Source organism: Daphnia magna, linkage group LG3 (assembly GCF_020631705.1).
Source record: "Daphnia magna isolate NIES linkage group LG3, ASM2063170v1.1, whole genome shotgun sequence".
Taxonomy (NCBI): domain Eukaryota; kingdom Metazoa; phylum Arthropoda; class Branchiopoda; order Diplostraca; family Daphniidae; genus Daphnia; species Daphnia magna.
The window spans coordinates 11639776-11661755 of NC_059184.1; the positions used below are offsets into that span (position 1 = coordinate 11639776).

General features: G+C 45.6%; 1 protein-coding gene and 4 long non-coding RNA genes across 7 annotated transcripts; 3 read left to right on the top strand and 2 right to left on the bottom strand.

Moving 5' to 3' along the window:
* The first annotated feature begins 717 nt into the window (after nucleotides 1–717).
* On the top strand, nucleotides 718–6500 carry LOC123466470. Its single transcript, XR_006644106.1, has 3 exons — nucleotides 718–1076; nucleotides 1145–1207; nucleotides 6422–6500. It is a non-coding gene; the product is annotated as an uncharacterized LOC123466470 (long non-coding RNA).
* An 8-nt stretch (nucleotides 6501–6508) lies between these two features.
* LOC123470465 lies at nucleotides 6509–8214 on the top strand. 3 transcript variants are annotated; one of them, XM_045170730.1, is made up of 6 exons: nucleotides 6509–6693; nucleotides 6766–6904; nucleotides 6974–7279; nucleotides 7334–7576; nucleotides 7641–7745; nucleotides 8072–8214. In XM_045170730.1, the coding sequence occupies exons 1-4, from the start codon at nucleotides 6592–6594 to the stop codon at nucleotides 7504–7506; spliced, it is 720 nt and encodes a 239-aa protein (XP_045026665.1). In that variant the 5' UTR covers nucleotides 6509–6591; the 3' UTR covers nucleotides 7507–7576; nucleotides 7641–7745; nucleotides 8072–8214. The 3 variants fall into 3 exon arrangements, with proteins under 3 accessions (XP_045026665.1, XP_045026663.1, XP_045026664.1); XM_045170728.1 differs by having other exon boundaries at nucleotides 6974–7576; XM_045170729.1 differs by lacking the exon at nucleotides 8072–8214 and adding an exon at nucleotides 7846–7961 and having other exon boundaries at nucleotides 6974–7576.
* LOC123470466 lies at nucleotides 7508–7961 on the bottom strand. Its single transcript, XR_006644107.1, has 2 exons — nucleotides 7875–7961; nucleotides 7508–7737 (listed from the first exon to the last, which is right to left on the bottom strand). It is a non-coding gene; the product is annotated as an uncharacterized LOC123470466 (long non-coding RNA).
* A 1382-nt stretch (nucleotides 8215–9596) lies between the features above and the next one.
* LOC123470408 lies at nucleotides 9597–10357 on the top strand. The gene is made up of 2 exons (XR_006644079.1): nucleotides 9597–9829; nucleotides 10052–10357. It is a non-coding gene; the product is annotated as an uncharacterized LOC123470408 (long non-coding RNA).
* Nucleotides 10358–20430: 10073 nt separating this feature from the next.
* Nucleotides 20431–21184, bottom strand: LOC123470570. The gene is made up of 3 exons (XR_006644302.1): nucleotides 21021–21184; nucleotides 20866–20957; nucleotides 20431–20792 (listed from the first exon to the last, which is right to left on the bottom strand). It is a non-coding gene; the product is annotated as an uncharacterized LOC123470570 (long non-coding RNA).
* Nucleotides 21185–21980: the final 796 nt, after the last annotated feature.

The following is a 21980-nucleotide window of genomic DNA, read 5'->3' on the forward strand; positions in this document are numbered from 1 at the left end:
ACATGTATCATTAGTATAGTATAGTATAGTATAGTATAGCATAGCACAGTATAGTATAGGAGTAGTATAGTATAATATAGCATATATAGTAGACAGTATAGTATAGTATAGCATAGTGATGAGTATAGACATAGCATAGGGAACATAGTATAGTGCACAGCACATCATAGAAGTGCTGGCTGCAGCATTGCTGTATAGTAGTATATAGTATAGGTATAGTATAGCATACAATAAGTACATAGTATAGTATAGTATAGTAGTATAGTATAGTATAGTATAGTATAGTATAGTAAAGAATACTTTTAAAATGTCGTAATACTACTAAAGTAAATACTAGAATCACTTTATCAACTTAATAACCAATTGAATAAACAGAATACTAAACATATAATAACAAATTTACATCCAACAACTAGATTTAAACCTAGATCCTTTTTCTTAACAATCCAATGCTATACCACTGAGCTAGCAGAGTAATGGTTACTTACAAATATTTTGCAATATATATACACGTATTTAATCTATATTACCAATTAATGATTTATAACATTGGATTCCAACAGTTGGCAACATTGGAATTTACGCAGAACATTTATTCAGTTTACAAGTAGATACAGATCAGTTCAGTATACTTGCTTCTCTGAATTTAGTAAAAGTAAAGTAACAATAAAGTAAATTTGGTCGGGTAAAATAGACTTTATCCAACTGAGTTTTCGACGGCCATTTTGGACGCTTTTCCTATTGATGTAAGAAGCTGTAAGATGTAAAGAAGCTCTAGAAATTCGGGATTTGCGCCAAAATGGTTGGCAATTGTGCTGTTCCACATTGTAATTCAACATACTATAAAAGTGCGCAAATAAAAAGTGGAATTGCTCTGTTCTCCGTCCCAAAAACAGCCGTAGGATTATGGCAACAGCAAATACCATCAATCGTTTAGACGACCACTTCTCGTATTTGCACGCGCCATTTTGATGAGAATGACATAAAAAGAGGGACTGAAGTATTAAACGTGTTTCATCCGTTTAAACGATGGGTTTTGAAGGAAGGAGCCATTCCGAGATATTTCCTTACACCCAGTAAGTATACAATTCTTTTACAATATGGAGTGGAATTGCCCAGTTACCAAATAATTTTATTGATTGAGATGAAACTTCCCGACAACCATTACAAAGCATTTGCAATGTGAATAGGAGAAACAATTCAATAGGTAAAAATCAGTTCTGTAGTTGTATTTACACATGCTAAGCAACATTTCAATTATACTTATGAAAGTAACTTACCTTCGACCCTAAGGGTGTAGACGATGTATTGTATAGCTCTTTAAAGATTTTCTTTCTTCGCCCCCTGCATACGCCCCTTCTGATCAGACGTTTTTTAGCTCTTGTCTAGACATGTCACGCAATTTCTCTCGTTCGGGGCTAGGCCCACGTGGTGATTTAAGAAATTCGCGTTACCTTTTGGACGAACAAGTACCTTACGAGGACGATCGACGACGTGATCAATTGTTTAGAGATCGTGAGTTTAGAGAGCGGGCATGGCGTGAGCGCCAGGTCCGCCATGACCCTAGTGTCTTTCGAAGTAGGTCCCCTAGACGTAGACCAGATTATAGCGTTGCTTACGATCCACCCCCTTTTTTCGATGTGAATGAGGCCTACGGTCATCAGTACGACACGCAGTTTGATCCTTACGAGTATGACCGATTGTATTACGACGATCGACACGACGATCGCTACGACGAACACTACGGCGACCGCTACTACGACCGCTACGACGTCCCGGATGAAATAGCCGAGACAGATGCGGATTACGACGGAGATAGGCCAGGGCCAGCTGCAGGACGGTACGAGGAGGATGAGACGGTCGAGCAAGGGCGTTCGTGGCGTCCTAGAAGCTCGGAAGGCAGACCAACAGGTGAGACAGACGGGATCGTTGCTGAGGAACCGCCGACTGTGTTGCAGCCTACCTTACCACCGTTGGCCGAAAACGCTCAGGATGCAACGTTATTTCCAGCTCCTGTCGTGTCCAAGGAGATGTGTCAAGAGATCGCTTTGCTATTATCAGCTGGTGTCTCGACGGACCAATCGAAACTAGTGTCGAAAGAATTTCCGTTAGCTTTCGAAGAGGAAAATTTCACACTTAAGCCACCGAAGTTAGACGGGTGGATGAGCCGTCGCGCGCGCGAGAAAATACGCTCAAGACAGTAAACTCGTCGGAAGAAGCTCTGATTAAAACTCAGCTTAAAATCATGGACATCGGTCCACCGCTCATCGATCTGTATGCGAGGGTGGTAGCCGTAGCGGACGATACACCAGCAGGTGTTCGTTCCCGTCGTTCCTTACAAGCGGCTTTGCAGCAGTGGGGAAGAGCCTACGCTCACATTTCCAGAAAGCGCAGAGAGGCAATCGTCAACGCTACGGACCCCAGAGTAGATTACCTGCTGAAAGACGAGACAGTCTTTACCAGGGGAAAGGAGGCCCGCGAGCACCTTTTCACTGGTGAGTTCCTGGAGCTCATGCTTAAGGAGGCAAGCCAAGATGAGACTCTAGCACGACGCGATCAAGCGGCAGCTGCCGCTTCCCGCGGAAGAAGGAACCCGATTCGTATGGCCGGATACGGAAATTCAAGTGGCAGTTCCACCCCTCGTGTTTATGGGGACGATTTTGAACCGACGGCCCGCGGCAGAGGTAGAGGCAGAGGTGGCCACGGACGTGGCGTCTCCAGAGGAAGGTATGAAACGTCAATTTCTCTTGCTTCTGTTTCCCCTGCTGCCCCAATTTTTTGTAACGGAGAGATAGGTGCTAGACTCAGTCTTTTCTCTGAACGGTGGGGGTCGGTCACCAGAGACCCCTGGGTGCTAGATACAGTAACCAATGGCCTTAGAATTAGTTTCATTTCTCAACCAATTCAGCGTATGTTTCCGCGTGAGGTTGTCATGTCGGAAGAAATGAAAGCTGTTTGTGATGCCGAGGTGGCAAGCCTTTTAGCCAAGAAGGCAATTACGGCAATTGAGGACGATTCGGTAGGATTCGTTTGTTCTTTTTTCTGTATCCCAAAGAAGACGGGGGGATTTCGGCCCATCGTCAATCTAAAGCCCGTCAACCATTTTATTAGGTACGAACACTTTAAGATGGAGAGCTTAGAGACCGTCCGGTTTCTCGTCAGTGAAGGGGATTGGTTTGTTAAGCTTGATCTCATGGACGCTTATCTGACCGTTCCCGTGCATAATTCTCACCAAAAGTACCTGCGTTTTGCTTGGCGGGGGCGTATTTATCAATTCTGTTGTATGGCCTTTGGACTTTCCCCGGCTCCCAGAATTTTTACTAAACTTTTGAAGGTCGTAACGGCTATCCTGAGGCAGCAAGGCCTCCGATTAGTTATCTTCCTAGACGACATTCTCATTTTGAACAGTACAGAAGGGGGGGTTAGAAACGATCTTAAGACGACATTGGATCTACTGCAGAGTTTAGGTTTTCTGGTGAATTGGGAAAAATCAGTCGTTGCCCCCTCCCAAATAATGGAGTATTTAGGAATGATAGTCGACTCTATCAAAATGTCATTCTCGCTACCCGCAATTAAAGTTCAGGAAGTAAAGAGACTATGCGAGCAAGCACTGGAGGCTAAATGTGTATCACTGCGGTCTATTGCGTCTATCTTGGGAAATTTTACGTGGGCCATCCCGACTATTCCCTATGCTCAATCCCACTATAGAAGCATGCAGCGCTTTTATTTAAACGAGTCAAGAAGAGCAAGTGGTAACCTCAATACGAAACGAGCCCTCTCGCCTGAGGCGGAAGCAGACTTAAGGTGGTGGTTATCTAATTTGGAGGTAGCTAATGGGAAGGTGTTTTTCCCGAAAAGTCCCGATATCGAAATCTGTTCAGATGCGTCGCTTTCCGGATGGGGGCGGTGTGTAATGGCGTAGCAACTCGGGGCCCATGGACGGTTGAGCAGTTAGGGCTGCATATTAATTGCTTAGAGCTTTTGGGCGCTCTCTTTGCACTAAAATCGTTCGTGGGGGCCTCACATCGATTATCAGTAAAAATGTTTCTGGATAATTCAACGGCGGTGTGCTACATTAATAAAGGGGGTGGGACCAGATCTGCTGAGCTTACTTCTATAGCTAAGCTAATCACAGATTTCTGTGAACAGCGGCAATTGTCCATAGAGGCAGTTCATCTGGCGGGCGCATTAAATATAGAGGCGGATGCAGAGTCTCGTTCTGGCCCCGACGCCAGTGATTGGGTTTTGAACAGAGACGTTTTCCGTAATCTGAGAGAAATTTGGCCGATGGACGTCGACCTTTTCGGATCGTTCTGGAACGCCCAATTACCACGATATGTCTCTTGGCGACCGCAACCAGAGGCCATGGCCGTTAACGCCTTTTCAGTAAATTGGGGTGATTTCGTGGGGTACGTGTTTCCACCTTTCTCAATGATCCCGAAGTGTCTAGAGAAGATAAGAAGGGAAAAGGCTAACGTGATAATGATTTGTCCAGTTTGGCCGGCTCAGCCCTGGTATCCGGTTATGTTGGAAATGGTATGCGAGACTCCGCGGCTCCTACATCCGTCCATCGACCTACTGATGTCGCCTCAAGGCGAACCGCACCCCTTACTGGAATCCGGCACACTTCAATTGGCCGCTTGGAGATTGTCCGGCAAAATTTCAGAAGGAGAGGCTTTTCGAGGCCTTTGGTCGAACTTCTCGTGGCCGGGAGCCGGGCATCAACACTTTCAACTTACGAATCAGCATGGAGAACTTGGGCAACTTGGTGTTATCAACGGGGTGAAAATCCCTTGTCTACCACTCTAGCCTTTGTGCTAGAGTTTCTAGCCAACTTACATGGAGCAGGGAAATCATACAGCACAATCAATGTGCATCGGTCAATGCTGTCGAAAACACTTCCGGATTTTGAGGGCCATCCGGTTGGCTCACACCCACTTGTTAAGGGACTCCTTAGCGGATGTTTCAATATAAACCCACCTAAACCCAGATACAACTCGTCCTGGGACCCCAATGTTGTCGTATCGTATATGGCATCTCTCGGCGAAAACAGCTCCTTGCCACTATCAAAACTGTCACATAAGACAGCAGTCTTGCTGGCCTTAGCGTCGCTTCTTCGCGTATCCGAACTCGCGTCAATCAATTTTCAATCCGTCACTTTTTCTTCTAGCGGGGTTAATTTCACGCTACTAAAACCAAGGAAAGCCCAGCATAGCGGGCCGCTGCAGTCAATTTTTATCCCTTCGTTACGGGAGCCCGGCTGTTGCCCAGTTGAAACGATCAAGGCGTACGTAGACGCTACGGCTCCGCATAGAAACCATTCAAATATTAATTCTCTTTTTGTTTCATGCAACAAGCCGCACCGTAACATTACATCGAATACCGTGAGCGGATGGATACGCTCTTCTCTCGCAGCGGCCGGAATAGACACGTCTGTCTTTTCGGCGCACTCAACAAGGGGAGCGTCAGCTTCGAAAGCCTTGGCTGCGGGTATTTCTATAGATGCGATCCTTAAGACGGGGAACTGGGCTAGGGAGTCGACGTTCAACAAATTCTACAAAAGAAACTCGATTCCGTCACTTGCTTCCGCTGTTTTGGATCCTACACCTCAAACATAAAGCGCACCCTGCTTTAAAATCACCCTTAGGGTCGAAGGTAAGTTACTTTCATAAGTATAATTGAGAATTACCAGAGGGATCGCGAAGCGATCCCGAAAGGTAATTAGAATTATACGAGAAATAACGATAGAGACCCTAAGGGTCTCTGTTCCCTCCCGTCCCACCCAGAATCGTTACAAAAAGGGTGCGCCTTCAATATTTTTTCTATATAAATGTATTATTGTCTATAGGTCTCAGTCTCGCCCCGCGAAACGGGGACCCCGTTAACAAGCGTGTTTCAGATGGGAAGCAGGAATGAAATCCTTCATTTAAGTCTATTTCAGTTTTTTCTGTTCTGTTGTTCCAGCCTTTTTTTCTGGTACCACCAGTTTTTTGGCCTTTTCTGAAGTTGCGTGTTGTGCACTGTTTTCCTTGTTTTGAGTTACGTCCTGCCCATCCGCCAAGCCGGCGTCAAAGAAAACTCCTGTTTCAGGCCGATTAGGCTGCCTTTGTTGACCCCAGTATAATCGAATTATGATTGATTGTTGTTTATATTTGGTGTTATTGGTTTTTTCTTTTTCTTCACCTACTGGTTCCTGCAACTTCATGTACTTGTGTATCTGTCATTCTTGGTTACCCAATTCATTCGCGCAAAAAAGCGTCTGATCAGAAGGGGCGTATGCAGGGGGCGAAGAAAGAAAATCTTTAAAGAGCTATACAATACATCGTCTACACCCTTAGGGTCTCTATCGTAATTTCTCGTATAATTCTAATTACCTTTCGGGATCGCTTCGCGATCCCTCTGGTAATTCTCAATTATTTAGCAAACCCTACTGTCGATGAAAAGTGCAGGAAGCATCCAAATAAAGAAAGATATGCCTTTGCGAAGAAGAGCAGCCTAAATAAAAAAGAGTAATTTTTGAATTTCAAAAATGATGTTATGTTATATTAAGACATTGTTATATAAATAGTTTCTGATGATTTGGCCACCCCCATGGAAGTCGTTCCAGATGAGAACCTTTCAGTTGAAAAACAGTTACCAGCTATGGCTAAACAACCTGCATTAGTAGTCGTAGAAACAATACCGACACTACCAGTAAGCATCGTTATCAATGTTAATTAACTTCTTTTCATATTTATTTATCAAAACCAATACTTGTTTTTATAGACAGTGGTGAAATTGACGCCGATGGATGATGTTCACGATCCGAATACCTCAAATGAGTCAGAATTGAACATTACAACTGAAGAAACCGTTAATGAAAATGCAGAAATAACAAGTACTGCTCAATCATCTTCAACTACAGGTATGTGCATCCAATAATCGTGATAAGTCGTTACTAACATAAATCATAATTTATTTTCGTTCTTTTCAGATGAGAGTATATGGAACTTCAAACCAAACTTCATCACGTATTTCACATTGGTGTCCCAAATGGAATTACCTGACGGTTGGATATGGTCATTCAACCAAGCCAAAAACGCCATTCTTTGCATTTACACGGACCCATTATCTAACGGAACGGTGACAGTGAAAGCAATACTATTCCGAAACTCACAAGAGGTTTCGTATCATCTTAATGGAAAGCACATTGCACCAAACAGTATTCCTAATCATTTTTCATCAATGGAAGACATATCAAACTTAATAAGGAATTTTCACGAAAAAAACATTTGCGTTGGTATTGTTGGAAGCCAGTTTAAAGATGGCGAGTTTTCATTACGGCTCTCTGTAGTTTTTGACGCCAATGGAGTCATTCGATCAGGCTTCTGCAAAATTCTAATGGACAAAAAAAAACGATGTGTGAAATGTAGCACTTTAAAATGTTACCTACAGAAAACGATGAAAAGCAGAAAGCACGAAGATTTTTTAACACAATCAGACTCCACAAAAAAAAAAAAAATCTGAATTGACCCAGAAAAATGAAGAACTGTATCGTTGTCGGATGCAAAAGAACATTTACAAATGTAGGGCAAAGGTAAAATTTGAATCAGCAAAAAGAAGTATGAAACAATCGTAAAAATGTTACATTGCATTTACAGGATGCATCAACTATGATTGCCAAATGACGTCGTGAGTGTAGGATAATGGTCCACAAGGATTCAAGGAATGGACTCGACCGTCTATTAATGCATCTATCTGAAACGGTAAATATTACAAATTGAGATTGCAATAAGACTTACTTTCTTGAGATATAAGATTTTAATTCTTCTGATTCTTGAATACTTGGACCTTTTTAAAAAAAAGTAATTTAAAAGTAAGTCAAATTTACTTACCAATTGTCTTGACTTTTCTTATCACGAGTGGTTACTTAATCGTGTTTCCGGTCTTCCGTAAAAGTAAAGGATTGCCCATGTCTTCCTATCGATTATGCATCTCAAACTTAGAAACATAACAATAGTTTTTCGTTGGTATAGATATGAATATTAACTTGCCTTTCATTTTTTTGGCCGGTTGGATCCTCGGGTTTCAGGAGAAACAGGTTGTCAAAATGTTTATTGCCAAGGCAGCAATAGATCCGGCGCATGACAAACACCGTCGCACAATGCGATTCGAACACTCCTTCCTAATTCAGTGTGCCATTCTCAGAATGAAAAGTCACACAGCATATGTACATCTAAGAGCGAATGGATTGCTCCCCCTCCCAAGTCTTTCTACTATGAGGAGGTTATTAAGCTCCGCGGAGTGCAAGTTCGGATTCAATTCACTTGCGCTAGAGCATATATCGGAGGCATCGAAAGGATTGCAACCATTCGAACGCTGGGGCACACTGATGTGGGATGAAATTTCTATAACCAAAGACATGAGATTCGATACTAGAAGCTTAAGTGGAAAGGCATCGTCGACTATGCCGGGGAGACTACCATCATGGTTCCAAATGGACTTGCTGATCACGTATTGATGTTCGTCTTCAGGCCATTTCTGCAAGGTTGGATCCAGCCATTTGCGTGGTTTGGCACTAAAGGTGGTGCTCCCGGTGTAGTATTACTAGAACTCGTTACGAAAAGTATTGTACGTCTTTTCAATGCTGGGGCTATCGTGAAAGCGTGCGTCTGCGATGGGTTTTCAACCAACAAATCGCTGTATGAAAAAATGCTAAAATGTCAAAACTCGCTTAATACTTATTTACTGTTTCGTACTCTTTAAGGAATTCTACCTCGTGCAAGTTGTTGAAAAAAAAACGATAATATATATGATAAAAAATTAGAGGAAATAAATTGTATGTTATTATTCAATACCTACCGAATTGTTTTTTTAAAATATATATTAGGTGCACTGATCTGGTGTTGGTTGTTTTCGAACTGCAACAAATTCTCCAATTTTTTAAGTGTCGTCTGCTTCATTCGTTTCCTTATCACTGCTGCAATTGGCTGTTTAAGTTTTCAAAGACATTTCCTTATTGGTGCATTCGATGTAGTGCATTACACACCCGCTGGAGGCTCTGACTGCTATTTCCGAATTTTAGCACAAAGACAGACGATTCCCCCCCTGTCGTGAACGAACCAGGGTTCTATGACTCTGGTAAGAGCAGAGTAATAGCAGAGTAATAGAATACTGGTGTAGCCACGCTTATGGCGGGCCCTCCCATTGCCTTTTTGGCCTGAAAGTCTTTCTGTCCCATAACGAAAGCGCCACAGCGGCTGTGTTGTGAACTTGTGATGAATTACGTTTTCGCTATGTTTTCGCTCATTTTCGTCGTCTGTACTTCAGAAAGTAAACAAATAGTGGCTTAATTAATTAGTGTGAAAAAATGTATGTATAAACATATGGGTTGTTATAACAATAACAACCCTTAAAACTCAATTCATAGGTGGCAGTTACGGTTATGGGACACTTAAATCGATATCTTGCCTCATTTTCTCACAATCGATACGCGAAATTGGCAACAACTTTTGGGAAAAAATCCGAGAGGGGGAGTTAACATGCCCGTGGCTACACCAGTTTTCTATTACTCTGGTAAGAGCATGGTATATGGGATGGTAAACGTGCGCGGGATAGGGACTTTTGGGCTAGTTGCCCAAAGGACTCCAGGTTTTCCGACACTTGGACTTCTGGCACTCGACACTTGGACGACCGGTTCGCGACAGGAGGACATCTGTCTAGCGACGTTAGGACTACTGGTTCCCGACGTTTGGGCGCGACAATCAATGTTGCTGAACCCAGCAAGTCCTTTACGAGATTACGACAAGTGAACTCCCGGGCCAGCGACGTTTGGACTCTTTTTCTTTCGGTAAGTATTTTAAATTCGATTGGTCTTCATATTTCATTGTAATTATTGTCTAGCTTATATTTATCTTATATTTATAGCTTGGATTTATCGGCTAGATTATAGATTCTCTTATTACTGTAATGTAAAAAAATTGAATACAATTACGTGAGTTTAGAGCCACTTGCAATAATTGTGTCATTGTTTTATTTACTTTTTTGACATGTCCTTTAACGAAAACCAAAGTGTTGTTTACGAATTAGTCGAGAATTTTGTGAAATCGCAAGAATGTCTGGCCAGCGAAGGCCTGGAGTTCGTGGACGGCAAGCAGTTGTTTAAGGGGCTTCCTTGCCTGTGTTATTTTTTAAGCCTTGTGTTATTTTTTAAGTTATTATTATTTTTTCCTTATGTCCTGCCGAAGTGTAACCAAGCACTGTTCAAATTTACGTTTCATCGTGATTGCCATATGTGAATCTACCCAGAAAAATTGTACAACCGTGAACGAAGAATTTTGTATTTATGTTGTTTAATACATTAACATTTGAACTACAATCTGTTTGTGTTCTGAAGTCTGACTGGAACAAACATGGTTACCCATGTTCGTTCCATTTCAGAATACAAGAAGGGTCAGAAGTCTGTCGGAAACCTGCAACCAAAAGTCGTTTACCCTGGAGTCCTTTTGGTAACTCGCCCAAAAGAGTGCATGCCAACGTGCGCCTGCAACACACCCGGTAAGCCTTTGTTACAAAGAACCCCATTGCAGCATGTAGTGCTCCAAGCGGCTTCTGCCCTAACTTGACTGTTGGTCGTGGACCTGACACACTTAGTATTCGTCTGCTGTACGAAAACAAAAAAACACACTGAGTATTTGTCTGCAACAACTGTGTTTCTTTCTAGATTGCAAAAGATTATAAATATTTTCAGTAATGGTTAATATGAAGATAAACAAACAAACATCAAAGAAAGAAAGAAAGAACGGGAAACTGAAAGATATGAGAAGTATCAAACAAGCCTAGCGTGTTTTCCAAAAGCCTTTCCTCTGGAATTTGTTTTTGACAGATCATGGTTACGGACTCGTTTACTTTCAAAATGTAAACGAATTTGAACATATTCGAAGATTAGATGAGGTAAAACATGTTGATGTTTTTCACAACCAATATTAATTAAATTTAACTTGGATACTGTAACAGTCTGTTGTATTGACGGTTCACAAGACTAAGACTGCCTCCTGATACACGACCACGGGGGACTATATATGGGGGGGGGAAACACTGACTTCACACGTCCGGTAGCATTGCATACCGGATCACATAACGTGGTCATTGACCACGTGACATCCCCCCCTCTAGCTGCATTCGTCCTCGAATGCATTACTGAAAAAAAAAAAACATTACAAAAAAGATATACCGAAAGAAAACCGGGAACATTGCTACATGATATAGGCCACATGACACCCCCCCCCCCAAAAAAAAAAAAACATCATCCTTTTTTTCAGCGGTACTCCACCGCCGTGCACGTCGCTTCTTAGCTTCTTCTTCTACGAACTCCTCCACTATCTGTAGGCGTTCCCGAAGGTCGGCCCTATTAACGTCTCCTTTTCTCCCGCGGCACCACTGGATGCTGAACACAGCCACACTGGCCATAAACAACGCTGCTCCCACACCCCATAGCTCGAATGGGTATGTATGATGTTCCGCCGTTCGTTTTTCCCTCTCCGAATCGTCTACTGAGTCGTCTACCGACCGCAGTTGAGTAGGTGGGAAAAGTTCCCCCATCCGCGGTCCCAGTAGTCCTAGCAGAAGGAGAAGAGCCCCCACTGCCACCTGCGGCATTTGTCCGTATCGTACCGGTGGCATCCGGACTCGTGTCGATCGACGCACATGATCGTCCACCCTTTCATTTAGAGCTTCTTGCACCTCCTCGTCCAGGGGTACAGTCTCTCTAGTTTCAGCCTCTCGGTCACGGACGTCCTTTCCCCTGGCCTCTATTGTCTGCTCTGCTGCCGTACACAGTCCTAGTTGGTCTCCGGGCCACGAAAAATAGTCGCCATATTCCACTAACACTTCTAGGATCTTTTCTCTGTCTGTCGGCATTAATCCTTCTCCAATCCTGCTGTCCAATTTGTGCTCCCGACGCGCTTTCTTCTCTGCCCCTGCTGTCGCGACGGCTACTGGCGTGTCTCCCTCCTTGATTTCGGTCACTGGCTCGATTATTTCTAACACCGTCCCCTCTTCGATCCATTGTTTGTGGTCCGATAAGTAGGTTATCGCCATCTGTCCGATTGTTCCCACGCCGCTAACTAGGACCTTACCCTTCGACACCCTTTTCGTCCTCTGCAATGCCTGGGATGGTTCCACCAGTGCACCTTCGCCAAACCCATTCAAATCTAGTGGTTGAGTTGCGACCACTTTCCTCGATCGGGGTGGGACCCAGCATCCATTCTGGACTACTAGTTTCGGTGCTTCCTCCGTCATATCTTCCACCAGTGCTCCCATGGCAGTGTCTCCAATGAAGATCTCCGGTAGCGCCCCAATCTTCATCCGCGTTCCAAGTTTTTCCAACATGTCCTTCCCCAGAAGTAATTCGATGTCGCCGTCCAGAACCAAAGCCTCCCCCTCGACGGTTATCCTCCCATCTGATACTGACAGCATTGCGGCTCCTCCCGGTTGAATCTCCTTGCCGTCAACTGATACTAGACGATTTGCGCGCCATTGTGTCACTGTTATCCCTAGTTCTCTTACTAATTTGGGCGAACACACGGACACTTCCGCCCCTGTATCTATCACGGCAGCCACCCGTTTTCCCCAGCACCACACATCCAGTACTACCATCCTCTGGATGTCGATTTTCAGAATTGGCCATGCTAGCACCTCCGGGTCTACATGCTGTGTCCCTACTAGACCAATTACTTGCCTACCCTCTCCAGCGAATCGCACCTGCCGTTGCTGTTGTGGTGCCCCTCCTTCTAGCTGGGAGCTCGGGCAGTCGGGACGTATGTGTCATATCCCTTCACACCCGTAGCATATGACCTGTCCGTTCGGCGTCCGACCCCTCAGGCCTCCCTGACCGTTTGTTCTTGTTGGACACTCTCTCCCGATGTGTCCCTCCGTCTTACATCTGCTGCAGATAGGTTCCCCATCCGAAGTCCATTTCAGTATCGATCGGTTATCCGACCGATACTGTTGATTCTCCGCTCTTTCTCCTTGCTGTGCGGCTGCCCATGATGCGTTCCTTAATGCAACGGCTCCCATCAGTCCCTCTAGCAATTTTTCTATTCGATCCATTCTCTCACTTCCCGCCGTTGGTGTTTGTTTTCCGACCACGTCCATCGCCCATTCCTCGTGTTTTGCTCGGGAAGTCATTTCCTGATACCGCTTAATTTCTTGAAGGAATTCGTCCCATGAGTTGGGTTTCAAACTCCAGAGTTTCTCTAGTAAACTTGGCTTGAGTCCTCTCCATAGGTGCGCCAATTTCGTAGCTTCGGACATATTAGGGTCTACTCTGCGGCATAAATCCAGGATGTCGTAAAAATACTCGATCGTGGATTCCTCGATTCCTTGTTTGCGTTCTCTCAGTTTCGCTTCATTGAATCGATTCTGATTGACTGGCTTGAATTGCTCCAACAGCTGTGTTTTAACTCCTGGCACAATTGGCGGTCCTGCAACATCCTCCAATTCGGCTGCTAGTTGTCCCGCGGCCTCTTTGTATGAGTACCACTTCTGCGCTGCCCCGGACAGAGACAGCTCCACGTGGTCGCGAAGTTCTTCATCTCCCCATCGATTATATCTCCCGATTCTTTCGTATCGATGCATCCACTGCACGACGTCTTCCCCGTCCTTCCCCCCGAAGGTGGGTGAAGATTGGAATTTTATCTGTGCGGCCATCGCGTGCCTTGCGCCCACTTGCTGTTGAGCTGCTCTGAATCCCCGGATGTAGCTACTGATATTCGATGATCTTCTTCTCAAATCCGTGAAATCCCACTCTGGCTGCTTTTCTCCGTGTTCTCCCGATTCTTCTTCCTCTTCGGCGTCCTCCCACCGCTCAGTTTCCTCCTCACTGAATGTGAGATGATACTCCTGCCGAACGGATGCCGGTCGCTGCTCCTGTTGGGGTTCGTTAGCCCCGTTCTCTATTTCTCCTCGCCCTTCCATTCCGCTTTCCCTCAACGGTCGACTGCGCGTCCTCGCCCGCCCCTGGGATGCACTCCCGATCTCGGGTATCCCCCAACTACCCCGTGCCAAGAGCCGTCCCCTAGCGTCTCGGATTCTCTCCCCGCTCCTTACGTCCTCCTCTCCTATCATCTACTTCCCGCAATCCTCACACCGCCTGTTTCTTGCCGAACTCTTCGGCTCCCGGTTCACTTCTCCGCTTCTTGCCAACAACTTTGGTTCACGGTTCACTTCTCCGCTTCTTGCCGAAAACTTCGGCTCACGGTTCACTGCCCCGATTCTTGCCGAACACTTCGGCTCACGGTCACTTCTCCGCTTCTTGCCGAACTCTTCGGCTCACGGTTCACTTCCCCGATTCTTGCCGAACACTTCGGCTCACGGTCACTTTTCCGCTTCTTGCTGAACTCTTCGGCTCACGGTTTCCGCTATCCACGTTTCCTCAATGTACCCGTCTGCCCCGCCTTAGCCCTTTTCACCGTTTTCCCCCCGGCGTCTCTCCTTCGTTATGCTTCCCCCGATTGCCCTACGGTCGGAGCCGTGACCCCGTATCCCAAAAATTTAAGGTGCTAAAACCAGTTGGGTCGTCGACTCTCAGGGGTCCCTGACAGCCACCGCCTCCGCAGCACCGAATCGAACAGAAACACAACCACAAAAGAGACTTACCGGAGGTTCTGCATCTCCACCATGTAACAGTATGTTGTATTGACGGTTCACAAGACTAAGACTGCCTCCTGATACACGACCACGGGGGACTATGTATGGGGGGGAAACACTGACGTCACACGTCCCGTAGCATTGCATACCGGATCACATAACGTGGTCATTGACCACGTGACAATACCTTTGACAAAACACTTTGATAGCTGTCCCTAACATAGTAATGAATGTTCGATTGAAAATGGCCTGAGACTATTGTTTCTACTTCTTTGAAAGTTTTGAACAACCCAATCGATGGATACTTCAGCCCACCATAATTCCTCCTGGTGGTATGATCTGCTGCAATGAAATTTTCTGGGATCAAATGTTGTTCAGTTTCAAGTGTCGACTTGCAGTCTTGGCATTTCAAGATATGCCGGCAGCGACTGTATAGCACGTATGCCACCACGTCATAGATCCCTTGGTTCTTCGTACCTCCAAAAACCATAGTATCCTGATTCTTCTCAACATGGTTAACTTCTTCATCTTCTGCTACGTACGCATCATTATGGATACTTTCTACTATTTCGTCTGACAGTATTTCGTTGACTTCTGGGTTAGAATTCTCCTCATTTACTCCTATTTCTGCAGGTTCATCTTCAATATCTTTTACAAAACGTATTCTCAGTTCCTCCAACAATGAATCTTTAAGGGATTCTCTTAAGTTTTGGGCAGCTGCGTTATCTTCTTTGAATCTTTTCAAGAGGCAATCTTTATATTCCACTAATAAACTGTATTTTTCCTCGTTATCGACATTCCCCCCATTTACGTCCATTGTAGACGAATTATACAGCGAAAGTATCCGAAAGAGATGCAGCCAAGAAGTGCATGTTGGGTGGCCGTCAATTGCCCGTACAATGCCAAAGAACCGCTGTATTCGAAACGGAAACACTTCAGAAACATTAAGAGGTTATGAAATCACGGGAAAATACCTCAACTGGATCTTGATTAAATTTTGCAGTAAGAATTTGTTGAAAAGGGTAGTCATACAACGATGAATCGATATTTTCTTCAAGCATCTCTTCAATGAGTGAAATTAGGCTATTGATGGACAGCCGCCAACCCTGTATTGTTGTGTCCGACATGAACATAACAGATGGCAATTCGTTGTTTTTTCTGCGTGTATCCTCTCTGTCTCGTCTAATATAAATAGGAACGTTTCTAACTTCTTCTGTCTACCAGCCCAGTTCGACTTTGTTACAGCAGTAGCTGCTCTACGTGAGTTGAAGATGTCGAAGATATCATTCATTAGTTTTGTAACCCTTTCAGTAGGACTGGAACCTGATACAATTAACAAAATTAGTTTATAATTGCGAAACCGAGGTTAAAATTAATGAAGTACCTAAAAACAGCCTCTTGTATCGACCAGACTGATCTAAATATCGATAGAATGATAATGCCAATGCGACAGAATCGGACAAAAGCTGTGCAGCTTTGCTAACGTTCATTCTTTCAAAGTTATTTGGATGTATATGCGATGGTGTTAACTTATGTGCCTTTCGAAAATGCCAATGTTTTTCGAGTCTATGTAGCCGCTCAAAATAAACGTAGTCCACCATACTGCCAGCAAACTAAGAAAGCAGTAGAATAAATATTGGTTTACATTTAAGAATTTTAAGTTTATCACCTGGACTTTCCGATGTATAAGATTGTAGTTTCTAGCACATTTCAACAAATGTGGTGCGTCTATGAAGTGATAAACGTCTATCGAATCATCCAGCGGGTGAGCAAAGGAACACCGGCAGGTTCCATCCAAATTTTTCTTAACATCGATCCCAAACATTTCCATGGCTTGTTTGTTACATACGTGACCATCACTGACAGTAGCTTTTACGGTTGCACCTTGATTATTGTAACAGTATGTTGTATTGACGGTTCACAAGACTAAGACTGCTCACTGATACACGACCACGGGGGACTATATATGGGGGGGAAACACTGACGTCACACGTCCGGTAGCATTCCATACCGGATCACATAACGTGGTCATTGACCACGTGACATCCCCCTCTCTAGGTGCATTCGTCCCCGAATGCATTACTAAAAAAAACAAACATTACAAAAAAAGATATACCGAAAGAAAACCGGGAACATTGGTACATGATATAGGCCACATGACCCCCCCCCAAAAAAAAACGTCATCCTTTTTTTTTTCGGCGGTACTCCACCGCCGCGCACGTCGCTTCTTAGCTTCTTCTTCTTTGAACTCCTCCACTATCCGTAGGCGTTCCCGAAGGTCGGCCCTATTAACGTCTCGTTTTCTCCCGCGGCACCACTGGATGCTGAACACAGCCACACTGGCCATGAACAAAGCTGCTCCCACACCCCATAGCTCGAATGGGTATGTATGATGTTCCGCCGCTCGTTTTTCCCTCTCCGAGTCGTCTACTGAGTCGTCTACCGACTGCAGTTGAGTAGGTGGGAAAAGTTCCCCCATCCGCGGTCCTAGTAGTCCTAGCAGAAGGAGAAAAGCCCCCACTGCCACCTGCGGCATTTGTCCGTATCGTATCGGTGGCATCCGGACTCGTGTCGATCGACTCACCTGATCGTCCACCCTTTCATTTCGAGCTTCTTGCACCTCCTCGTCCAGGGGTATAGTCTCTCTAGTTTCAGCCTCTCGGTCACGGATGTCCTTTCCCCTGGCCTCTATTGTCTGCCCTGCTGCCGTACACAGTCCTAGTTGGTCTCCGGGCCACGAAAAATAGTCGCCATATTCCACTAACACTTCTCGGATCTTTTCTCTGTCTATCGGCATTAATCCTTCTCCAATCCTGCTGTCAAATTTGTGCTCTCGGCGCGCTTTCTTCTCTGCCTCTGCTGTCGCAATGGCTACTGGCGTGTCTCCCTCCTTGATTTCGGTCACTGGCTCGATTATTCCTAACACCGTCCCCTCTTCGATCCATTGTTTGTGGTCCGATAAGTGGGTTATCGCCATCTGTCCGATTGTTCCCACTCCGCTAACTAGGACCTTACCCGTCGACACCCTTTTCGTCCTCTGCAATGCTTGGGATGGTTCCACCAGTGCACCTTCGCCAAACCCATTCAAATCTAGTGGTTGAGTTGCGACCACTTTCCTCGATCGGGGTGGGACCCAGCATCCATTCTGGACTACTAGTTTCGGTGCTTCCTCCGTCATCTCTTCCACCGGTGCTCCCATGGCAGTGTCTCCAATGAAGATCTCCGGTAGCGCCCCAATCTTCATCCGCGTTCCAAGTTTTTCCAACATGTCCTTCCCCAAAAGTAAGTCGATGTCGCCGTCCAGAACCAAAGCCTCCCCCTCAACGGTCATCCTCCCATCTGATACTGACAGCATTGCGGCTCCTCCCGGTTGAATCTCCTTGCCGTCAACTGATACTAGACGATTTGCGCGCCATGGTGTCACTGTTATCCCTAGTTCTCTTACTAATTTGGGCGAACACACGGACACTCCCGCCCCTGTATCTATCACGGCAGCCACCCGTTTTCCCCAGCACCACACATCCAGTACTACCATCCTCTGGATGTCGATTTTCAGAATTGGCCATGCTACTACCTCCGGGTCTACATGCTGTGTCCCTACTAGACCAATTACTTGCCTACCCTCTCCAGCGAATCGCACCTGCTGATGCTGTTGTGGTGCCCCTCCTTCTCGCTGGGAGCTCGGGCAGTCACGACGTATGTGTCCTATCCCTTCACACCCGTAGCATACGACCTGTCCGTCCGGCGTCCGACTCCTCAGGCCTCCCTGACCGTTTGTTCTTGTTGGACACTCTCTCCCGATGTGTCCCTCCGTCTTACATCTGCTGCAGATAGGTTCCCCATCCGAAGTCCATTTCAGTATCGATCGGTTATCCGACCGATACTGTTGATTCTCCGCTCTTTCTCCTTGCTGTGCGGCTGCCCCTGATGCGTTCCTCAATGCAACGGCTCCCATCAGTCCCTCTAGCATTTTTTCTAATCGATCCATTCTCTCACTTCCCGCCGTTGGTGTTTGTTTTCCAACCACGCCCATCGCCCATTCCTCGTGTCTTGCTCAGGAAATCATTTCCTGATACCGCTTAATTTCTTGAAGGAATTCGTCCCATGAGTTGGGTTTCAAACTCCAGAGTTTCTCTAGTAAACTTGGCTTGAGTCCTCTCCATAGGTGCGCCAATTTCGTAGCTTCGGACATATTCGGGTCTACTCTGCGGCATAAATCCAGGATGTCGTAAAAATACTCGATCGTGGATTCTTCGATTCCTTGTTTGCGTTCTCTCGGTTTCGCTTCATTGAATCGATTCTGATTGACTGGCTTGAATTGCTCCAACAGCTGTGTTTTAACTCCTGGTACAATTGGCGGTCCTGCAACATCCTCCCATTCGGCTGCTAGTTGTCCCGCGGCCTCTTTGTATGAGTACCACTTCTGCACTGCCCCGGACAGCGACAGCTCCACGTGGTCGCGAAGTTCTTCATCTCCCCATCGATTATATCTCCCGATTCTTTCGTATCGATGCATCCACTGCACGACGTCTTCCCCGTCCTTCCCCCCGAAGGTGGGTGGGGATTGGAATTTTATCTGTGCGGCCATCGCGTTCCTTGCGCCCACTTGCTGTTGAGCTGCTCTGAATCCCCGGATGTAGCTACTGATATTCGATGATCTTCTTCTCAAATCCGTGAAATCCCACTCTGGCTGCTCTTCTCCGTGTTCTCCCGATCCTTCTTCCTCTTCGGCGTCCTCCCACCGCTCAGTTTCCTCCTCACTGAATGTGAGATGATACTCCTGCCGAACGGATGCCGGTCGCTGCTCCTGTTGGGGTTCGTTAGCCCCGTCCTCTATTTCTCCTCGCTCTTCCGTTCCGCTTTCCCTCACCGGTCGACTGCGCGTCCTCGCCCGCCCCTGGGATGCACTCCCGATCTCGGGTATACCCCAACTACCCCGTGCCATGAACCGTCCACGAGCGTCTCGGATTCTCTCCACGCTCCTTACGTCCTCCTCTCCTATCATCTACTTCCCGCAATCCTCGCACCGCCTGTTTCTTGCCGAACTCTTCGGCTCCCGGCTCACTTCTCCGCTTCTTGCCAACAACTTTGGCTCACGGTTCACTTCTCCGCTTCTTGCCGAAAACTTCGGCTCACGGTTCACTGCCCCGATTCTTGCCGACCACTTCGGCTCACGGTTTCCGCTATCCACTTTCCCTCAATGTACCCGTCTGCCCCGCCTTAAACCTTTTCACCGTTTTCCCCCCGGCGTCTCTCCTTCGTTATGCTTCCCCCGATTGCCCTACGGTCGGAGCCGTGACCCCGTACCCCAACAATTTAAGGTGCTAAAACCAGTTGGGTCGTCGACTCTCAGGGGTCCCTGACAGCCACCGCCTCCGTAGCACAGAATCGAACAGAAACACAACCACAAAAGAAACTTACCGGAGGTTCTGCATCTCCACCATGTAACAGTATGTTGTATTGACGGTTCACAAGACTAAGACTGCTCACTGATACACGACCACGGGGGACTATATATGGGGGGGAAACACTGACGTCACACGTCCGGTAGCATTCCATACCGGATCACATAACGTGGTCATTGACCACGTGACATTATGAAGCGTAATCATTGCTTCGGTGATTATTTCATGGAGAACTTTGCCAGAAGTGGCACCCTGTGAGGCTAAACACGCAATTGGTTGTATCCAGCGGAAACTGTAACCCCGGAAAATGAACACAAGTGCATGGTCTGTAAGGCCCTCTGGAATTGGGCTCTTAATGCCATCACCGAAATCAACCAAGCCTTTCCAGTCCAGTAAATGTTTGTCAAACGAAAGGTCCTTCTTCAACTTAACCTCATCTTATATCAAGGTACCCCACCTTCTTCTTGACTTTTCACTCAGCTGTTGTCGGTCAAATTCTCGTTTGATTGAATCGAGTGCGATTTCGTTATAACCAAACTTGGAGGGAGTTGAACTCAGCAATTTACGGATTGTATTCGGATGTGGAAGAGGAAGTATGCTTCTATTCCTCAAATGTTTATACTCCGAGGTGCTTTTCATCTTCAAGAGTAAACACTCGAGTAAAAAGCCAGGACCATATCGCATAGAGTAAGCCTTCCCACTCTCCGACGTAAGCTGTGTCCGTCCCTTCGCAATGAATGTTCTGATAACTTCCTGCTCCTGTAAACGTCATTTTTAAAAAAAATTTTGTTAGTGTAAATTAATCAATAGAATCATTCATTAAAACACTAACCTGTGGTTTCAAGTGACATATTTGTTTTCCAGTGACTTCTCAGTCAAGTTCTTTAGTTCCACCTTAAATTGTTCGATCTTTCCGGCCATATCCTGATAAAAAAAAAGATTAGTCAATATATGTAACAGAAACACGAATCATTAAATTTTAATGACGTTGAAATATGAAACTAGACGTGCATTTTGTTGTCTTAATCGTCTAATGGTTTTTCCTTTTGCTTCATTTTTTCCTGCAATTTTGCTACCTTTGCGCAATTCCTTGAACAATTGATGCAGGAATCTGGCAAAATCTTCCTGAACACTTTCCTCTTGCGGGAAGCAATAGATAGGTATTTAATGCAACCTTTGCAGTTTGAATTAGTATTCGTTGCAGATCGAGGTGCCATACTTCTTCGCAAAGGTACTCCGCAGCATCCAGCTTTGCTTGTTGATGTTTCAACTAATTAAAGAACAATAATAATTTTAAACGAAATTAATTCTAGTTCAACAACAGCACCTGTTTCGCTTGTCACGTTATTGCAAACTGATTCATTCTCTTTGTCAGCTGCAACATCAGTAGTGAAAAGTATTAAATCTAAATAACAACTCTAATACCTGCGATTCAATACCTTTGTAAATTTAACTTAGGCAGGTTCTACCACTGTTTTATTGAAAACTGACTTCTGACACAAGAAATGGCGTCTGCCTTTACACGGGGAAAAATTCTAACAACGGCTTTTGCCGATATCGGCCACCAAGAAGGCTCTGCTTGGCAGCGCCCCTGGCGGCCTACACAAAGTACAATTACAACATACATTATAAGTCAAAAACAATAGGCCGTCTGACGGGCCTTCCAAATTTAGATACTCTTTCTTCTTGTGGACTTTGACAATCCGCAACATCCTCCCCGCCGGAATCGCCAGCGTCCTCGCGCGATTCCAAATTCTTCTTACGGAGCGGATTCTTCTTTCTCGTAGACGTAGTCTTCTCCACTGTGCCGATTTCGGTATCATCGACGGGCGTGTCGATATCGGCTTGAACTTCTAATGGATAGACAGTCTGGATGCTCCTGGTGGTTTCCTTACCCGAACGTAGTCGTAAAACAACCGCTCGCACCTTGGCGTCGGTTCCAGGTAT

Coding starts and splice junctions, on each gene's coding strand:
- LOC123470465 (XM_045170728.1), top strand. CDS start 6,592: ATGGAAGTCGTTCCAGATGAGAACCTTTCAGTTGAAAAACAGTTACCA. Junction 6,694..6,765: donor AAACAATACCGACACTACCA/GTAAGCATCGTT, acceptor TTGTTTTTATAG/ACAGTGGTGAAATTGACGCC. Junction 6,905..6,973: donor TCAATCATCTTCAACTACAG/GTATGTGCATCC, acceptor CGTTCTTTTCAG/ATGAGAGTATATGGAACTTC.